Here is a 7874-nt window from a genome sequence, read left to right on the forward strand (position 1 = left end):
ATTTCTGTGTAAATGGATTGAGTTAACCTATTATCTGGTAGTATCCGATATTCTTCTAATTAACATAGGCAAGATTTAATTTTGGAAAAAGGGGCACATTTACACATGTCATGTGGTACTATATACATTTGAAGTTTATAAAGTTTTATCTTGAGGGAGCTTTGGGAGTGGTGTTCTGGCTCTTTGGGGCATATGCTCCATTTATTTAGAACTGCATCTTTGATATATTTTTAAATGTTACAAAAATTTAAGTAAAAAATTCACGTGTACATCTTCACGAATAGATTATCAAGATATGATTTTTAACAATTAAAAATATGTTTTTTCTTTCTGGTGGCAGGAGCATCACCCTGAGCCAAACTGAATTTCCGAGTTTATAAAGTTTAACGCTAGTCGGCGTGGATGGTCAAAGCACTCGCCGACTCTTGTACCACTTCGGCACCACAGGGCCACACCTCTTCTCCTCGGAAAAATGGCGGCGGCGGAGGGGCTGGCGGCGTACCGGGCGGTGCTGCGGGCGGCGCGGCGGACGTTCACAGGCGACCAGCTGATGCTCACCGAGTCGGCGGTGGAGATCCGGCGCCGCTTCGAGGAGCACCGCAGCCTCGCCCCGGGATCCGAGGACGCCGTCCGCGCCCTCTCCGACGCCCGCGAGGCCGCGCACTTCATCACCAACATGATCGTCCAGGCTCAGCGCGCACCCTCCGGATCCTTCGGTACTACTATCATTACCCATACCAACGGCCACCGTCCGCTTGGATTGTTATGCTTTGCTTTCTGTTTGGGATCTTAGGGTTATGAAAGAACTCCTTGCGTGTTCATATTAGATGCAGTTTTTTTTTTTGCTCTATGTGAGTGAGGGCTTTCAGCAGGCTCGAATTTGGAGTTAAAGATCGTAGGATCATAGGAGCAGGAGGAGCTTTTGCTGGATGCAGACCCTATGATAACTGCATTACTTGATGAATTAAGAGTGCTTCAGACAGTAACACATCGGCTATTGTAATATTTGAGGATTACTAAAACAGACAAATTGCACCGGCTCCTCGCATACGAGATGTTGAAAATTTGTTGACGATTTTAAACTGTGGAAATGTTACAAATCTGCAGCATACTACTGAAGGTATTTAGATGCAAACAGGAGTTACTAGTTTTCGTATCGTAGCCGCTGGAACTTGATCTTCAGGAGCCCTTAACAGTAATGGCGCTCTTTAGACATATCATTAATGGATGCAACAGAATCTTCCAGGCTACATGAAACGGCATTTCACAAAAATAATATAAGTCTGGGAACTGATCTTACTTGATCGAATACTATTGCAGGGGGTTTGGCTGGCTAGATTGAGCCTGCCCTTGTCAACTGCTCTGTTTACTGGTTCTTGCGTAGCTGAAATTTCAGTGTGATAGATGAGATTCTAGATGCAAACCAGTGCAACATATTTTGAGGTTCACCTTATGATGCACTTTAGGTAAAATATCAACGTGATTTTCCAGCATCAACTAAACTATAGGCCTTGAAGAACTCAACATTAGGCCTTAGTATCAAGCTTCTGACTTGGCATGGTTTGGTACTTAGATAGCAGAATACCAATGTGACACATGTTATAGCTAAAAACATAAGGGCCATTTGTGCCCGTGCCCATCGAAGTGGATTAATTTGTGAAAAGAAGTACAATCCATCGAAATGGATTAATTTGTCTTATCCTGCCAGAAAAGAAATACAATCCTTCAAAATAGATTAACCCATGGTGTATGCTCTTTACGGATGATGTGGTCCTAATCGATGATAGTCGAACGGGGGTCAATAGGAAGTTAGAACTATGGAGACAAACCTTAAAATCGAAATGTTTTATACTTAGTAGAACTAAAACTGAGTACATGATGTGCGGTTTTAGTACTACTAGGCACGAGGAGGAGGAGGTTAGCCTGGATGGGCAGGTGGTGCCTCAGAAGGACACCTTTCGATACCTGGGGTCAATCCTGCACAAGGATGGGGATATTGATGAAGATGTGAACCACCGGATCAAAGCCAGATGGCATTCTTTGTGATAAGAGAGTGTCACAAAAGCTAAAAGGCAAGTTCTATAGGACGGCTGTTCGACCCACAATGTTGTATGGCGCTGAGTGCTGGCCGACTAAAAGGCGGCATGTTCAACAGTTAGGTGTGGCGGGGATGCGCATGTTGAGATGGATGTGTGGCCACACGAGGAAGGACCGAGTCCGGAATGATGATATACGAGATAGAGTTGGGGTAGCACCGATTGCAGAGAAGCTTGTCCAACATCGTCTAAGATGGTTTGGGCATATTCAGCGCAGGCCTCCATAAGCTCCGGTGCATAGTGGATGGCTAAAGCGTGCTGATAATGTCAAGAGAGGACGGGTAGACCAAACTTGACATGGGAGGAGTCCGTAAAGAGAGATCTGAAGGACTGGAGTATCACCAAAGAACTAGCCATGGAAAGAGCCGCGTGGAAGCTTGCTATCCATGTGCCAGAACCATGAGTTGGTTACGAGATCTTATGGGTGTTCCACCTCTAGCCTACCCCAACTTGTTTGGGAATAAAGGCTTTGTCCCTGCCAGAAAAAATACAATCCTTCAGAATAGATTAATGTTACTGGTTCTTTTGTTTAATTTAAGTGAAAGGATTAATTTAGTTCTAACAGTGTCATCAAGAAACGAATATATGGATTAATTATTCCAAACAACTGGGGAATATTTAATGGAAGTTCAACCAGCCCAGAAGCATCTTAAATGAAATCTGTGATGAAGGGTTGGCCTGTAGGACTTGAGCTTAGTTGCTGCGGAATAATTTAATGGCAGTTCAACCAGCCCAGAAGCATCTTAACTGAAGTCTGTGATGAAAGGTTAGCCTGTAAGACTTGAGCTTAGTTGCTGCGGAATACTTGAATGACAGTTCAACCAGCCCAGAAACTTCTTAGTTGAAGTCTGTGATGAAGGATTAGCCTGTACGACTTGAGCTTAGTTGTTGCAAAATTTCCTGTAGTACCACATTAGGAGCAAATATGGTGCAAGAACAAGTGCTCCATGAGGCTATGACAGCTGATGTTACTGGAAGAGTGTGTACACTTCCCATTGATCTGTTCGAGTGATTTAGTTCTTGTTTAGGTCATCAGTAATGCTCAATTTGCACATTTACAGGACACTAAGTCAATGAAATCCCGAATTTATCTTTTCATGGAAAATTGTTCCATTTGCTTAATTCTTTTAGCTGATTTAGTGTTATGCCATCTTATAACTGCATGCCTTTGTTAAATTATGTTTATTGTATCAAGAGTACGTGGATTTCTCTACCTAATTCGTGTTTCTAGGTTATTGGTTAGTACCACTCTTTAAGCACATAAAGCTCCCAACCATTGGCCCTAAGTGAGGAGACGATCTCCACTGTGCAGTATTCACAAAGTTACTGATGAACAAAAAATGCACAAATGTTTTCATTTTGTAAAAAGTTCCAAGTGACTTCTAATCTTAACATTTGAAATATATATGTAACTCTCTCTACCTAATTTCTGTTTGTAGGTTATTTGTCTTCTGTTTGATACTCAAATAGTTCATTAACTATTTTAGCAAAAGTTCCAGGTGTCATGGAATTTTGTATAATACTTTGCTTAATGTAATCCTCTTAATAGTTGAAATGTTCCTTAGAAAAAAACATTTCCGCGTTTATGTGTCAGGGAGTGCTTCCACTATCTCACCCATAGAATTTATTTTCTTCTACCTTGAGATCTATCCACAGCTCTCTTTTATTAGGGGAATCCGCAGTCAGTAAATGTGTTTTTCCTGCAAAAAACAAGTAAATGTGTTGTGAGAGAGTATGCACAGATTTCATGGCACATTGTATGGGTGAGATAGTGAAACCAGTTGCCTACACAAGCAAAAACTTGATTAATATATTTTTCATCTTTGCAGCCAGCCAACAATTTGTTCCCTGTAAAAATTAATCCAGTAGTATTCTCAAAAAACTTAATCAAGTAGTGTTGTCTCCTTTTTCAGTCCACTATGATTCGAGTATGTGCTTGAGCTTTAGCACAATTGTATCAAGGTTTCTATCCTCTGAAGTATAAAAAAGACATTACAGCTTATACAGCAGACACAGTGAGTGAAAGAGAATCATTTTATGGCCGTAATGTATGGTGTACATAAATATCAAGTTAAAAGCTGATCAATAGCAAGCGCTGTTATTGTATATCTTTTTGCTGGAATGGAATTATTGAATTCGAAGCTGAAGGTCATATTGTAATAAGATTGAAGATGAGAAGTCAAATCTTTCTTCTTTCAGTAGTAGCCTTTTATTGCTGGCCCAAAATAGCATGACCAGGCTCAGGGTAAAAACAGATTGAGGTTTTTGGTGTAGCATTAGTCCGTCAAACTATATATCTGTTATATTTGTTATTTTGTAATTATTGGGACAGTGTTCCATGGTTATGACCAGTAGGCTGGATTACAATGTCATAGTATTCCCTGGCCTGATTTTGGTTTTAGCAATACATCAGTACTGCTCGTTGTATCTGGTTGCGAGTGGTCCAGGTTACACATTATGCCAACCACCACGGCTGTGCAGGTTGCTAATGATGGAAAATTGGTCTTTCCAGACATGTATTGGCTTTACTAGTGCCTTGCTTGTGACTTCCTTATGTGGGGTATTAATGTAATATTGGCCTGTGTGGGGAATCACATAGCTGACAGCTTCTCAGCCCAGGGCAACAGTTTTCCACCAATTGATTTTGAATTCTTCCGAGTTATGAACTAAATTATAGCAACTTTACACTTTATCAAGCTTTAGAACCTTGTTCTGTTGTTGTATGTGGTATAATGGCATTAAGTCATTACAAAAGGTTGCAAGTGTTTGATGTTTATCAAGACTTTCATGCTTGTTTGTTTAATGACATCACAAACTGGTTATGTTGGTTGGTTTTCTGACAATTTACTTTGTGTTGCAGTTGTGAAACCTGAGAAGGCACATGCTGGAGCTACACTTGAGATTCCTTCCGAGGAGATCCTTTCTCAGTTGAAATAGGGGAGGAGTTTTGTAGCGTCTGCTGTACCAGCGTCACAACAGAGACTCACCATGTCTAGGTTATAGTTAATAAGACCAGTTCCTGTCATCAGTCTATCATATTAGTGGTCAACAGAATAGTTGCAGCACTTGTATTCTTTTTTACGTGCAAGTCAACATATTTGCCTACTCTGTTTTGAGAACTATTTCTGCGTCACGTTACGTTATCCAGGCAAGCCACTGGAACCATGAAGCTTTTTTTCCTTAATGAATTGATGTGGACTTTTTCTTTTTTCTTTTGGAGGAATACCGGTTTAGGCTGTTCTGCTGTCATTTTTCATCATTGTTTCAGTATCCTGTTCCATATTCGAGGTAAGACTTGAGATCTGTGATAGTACGTCTGTTTGATTCGAAAACTTTGAAATGATGGAACACCTGTGGGCACCAGGGATTTGTCTTCTCATAGCTATGGTTTGTTATGTACCTTAGATATCCTGAATTATGTATTGCGTATCGCGGGCTGTTGAGGGGCAGTGATCACATTCCAGTAATTACAGTGTTTGAATGGCATCTTCAAATGCTTGGAGAGAAGTCGTTGCTTGCAACCATGGAACTCACATTTGAACCTTTTCGGAGAAAACAAGCATGGCCCAGCTCTGTTTCTACCTGGCAGTGTCGCATGGAATGGAAGGTCTGGCATTTCGCCGGGCTGTCTCCTGGGGGCGCATTCCCCGTGCTATATGCTTAGAGCATCTCCAGTCGCGTCCCTCAAACCGTCCCCCAAAGGGATTTGGGGCGCGCCGGACAAAAAAAGCGTTCCAGCCGCGTCCCCCAAAGCCCTTTTTTGTCCGGCGCGCCCCTATACGGTGTCCGGCGCCCCGAGCCCGTCCCCGTCCCACAGGGGACGCTCCGGGGACGCCGGACACAACGAAAAGCGAGGCCAACCGACGCGGGCCCGACCCGTCAGCGGCACGGAAGGCTAAAACCCCGTCGCCTACCTTTGGTCAAGCGACGTTAATGGCGTCCTTGTTTTCCCAGGCGACGCAGGGACGCGTCTCGTCGTGCATGGCCGCGTGGCCGTCCGCGCCGGAGTTATTGCGTGCAACCACCCGCCGCCGCCGTTTTAAGGCGCCACGTAGTTAGCGCCGCTCATAATCCTTCTCGTCGCCGCCGCCTCCTCCCGGATCCTCTCTCGCCGCTCAAAAAATGTCGTCCTCCCGCAAGATCGCCGCGGCGAACGGCCGACGCGGCAGCCTCACCGTGGCGGAGGCGTGGGCGGCCAGACAACGCCGGTATCCGATCCCGCCGGACATGCGGGCGCCAGCGGGCGGGCGGAGGATGGCCGTGAACGGCATTGGCGTTCCGCCGCCGCCGAAGCCGCGCACGGACCAATGGTGGGACGCCGTCAAGGCCGTCGGGCTCAACTCACCGCCAGGGAGCGGAGGGATCCGACGTGGGCGGTCCGACAACAACGACGCTGGTGGACGTCGTACTTCGTGCGAAGTACGACGTCGAGATGCACAAAGACCGACGGCTCGTCGGCGGCCCCAATAGCTGGAACAAGGACGGCCGCGCCCTTTTCGGGGCGTTCGGGCGCACCTCGAGAACGTCATCCGCGGCCTCCGCAACGGCGCTCCGCGGCCGGAGATGCCGTCGTCGCCGCCGCCGTCTCCTCAATGGCAGCCGAGGAGGACGACTTTCTCGTACTCCTCGCACTCTTCTTCCTCGGGTGCGGCGCGATCGGCTCGATCGACGGCGTCCTCGTTGCACCGGTCGGCGCCCTACACCGTCCCCAAACGGGAGGTCAAGGAGGAGCTGGCGACGCCCGTCAACACGAGGCGTGGCGGTAGCGGCAGCGGGCGGCAGCAAGGGAGGCGCGGCGGCGCCCTCCTCATCCCGAAGCCGGAGGTGAAGGAGGAGCGGAGGAAGCAACGCAGCGGCGCGCCGGGCGGAGTACGAGCGGCAGCACGGCTCATCGCCAGCCGACGACCCCGAGGACAGCCAGGGCTGCGGGCGGCGTTCATGGCGTCCATGGACGACAAGGACACTGGAGGGCGACACGGACGCGGCGATCGCCATGTCCATCCTCGACTCCGCAAGCCGGCCGGTGGACCTCACCGACGACGGCGAGGCAGGACCAAGCGGCTTGGTGAAGGACGAGCCCGTGGACGAGCCCGTCGACGAGCGCGGCAAGCAGGAGGTCGTCACCGACGAGATGTACAACTTCCAGCAGTACTACGACGCCTCCGGCCGCCGCAAGCGGTTCTAGATTAGGTTTAGTTTTAAAGTTAGTCAAATTTCGTTCGAATCTATGTAAATTTGGACGAATCTAATCGAATCTAGTTAAGTTTAAAATTTGCGAAATTTTGTTTGGGGGACGCGACTGGGGAGCGACGTCCCCCAAACGCGGCACGAACGAAACACGTCCCCCAAACGCTCAATCCGGCGCGGTTTGGGGGACGCTTTGGGGGACGCGACTGGAGATGCTCTTATCGCTGCTAGTTCTTGGATGGCAGGATGAGGTCTGAGCCTCCGTGTTGATACTTGCATACTCTGTCTTGAGAACAATTTATAGCGGCCCTAAGTCGGGTTATCTAGGCAAGCCACTGGAACCATGAAGCTTTTCGACTTTTTTTTTGTGGGGGGGGGGGGGGCTGGTTTAGTCTGTTCTGGTGTCATTTTTCATCATTGTTTCATATCCTGATCCATTCGAGCCTAGGCTTGAGATCTGTGATGTACGGTTGTTTGATTTTGAAACATTGAAATGATGGAGAGCAGCCATGCAAAGGACATGCCCGTGGGCACCTGGGAATTGTCTTGTCGTGGCTATGGTTTGTTACGTACCTTAGATTAGATCTCCCG

The 7874-nt window shown here is 47.0% G+C and overlaps 1 protein-coding gene across 1 annotated transcript; it reads left to right on the forward strand.

Moving 5' to 3' along the window:
* The first annotated feature begins 397 nt into the window (after positions 1–397).
* Positions 398–5306, forward strand: LOC127317304 (mitochondrial zinc maintenance protein 1, mitochondrial). The gene is made up of 2 exons (XM_051347838.1): positions 398–716; positions 4957–5306. Exons 1-2 carry the CDS (start codon positions 473–475, stop codon positions 5031–5033), a joined length of 321 nt encoding a protein of 106 aa, XP_051203798.1. The 5' UTR covers positions 398–472; the 3' UTR covers positions 5034–5306.
* The last annotated feature ends 2568 nt before the right edge of the window (positions 5307–7874 follow it).

The sequence above is a fragment of the Lolium perenne genome, chromosome 1, assembly GCF_019359855.2.
Source record: "Lolium perenne isolate Kyuss_39 chromosome 1, Kyuss_2.0, whole genome shotgun sequence".
NCBI lineage: Eukaryota > Viridiplantae > Streptophyta > Magnoliopsida > Poales > Poaceae > Lolium > Lolium perenne.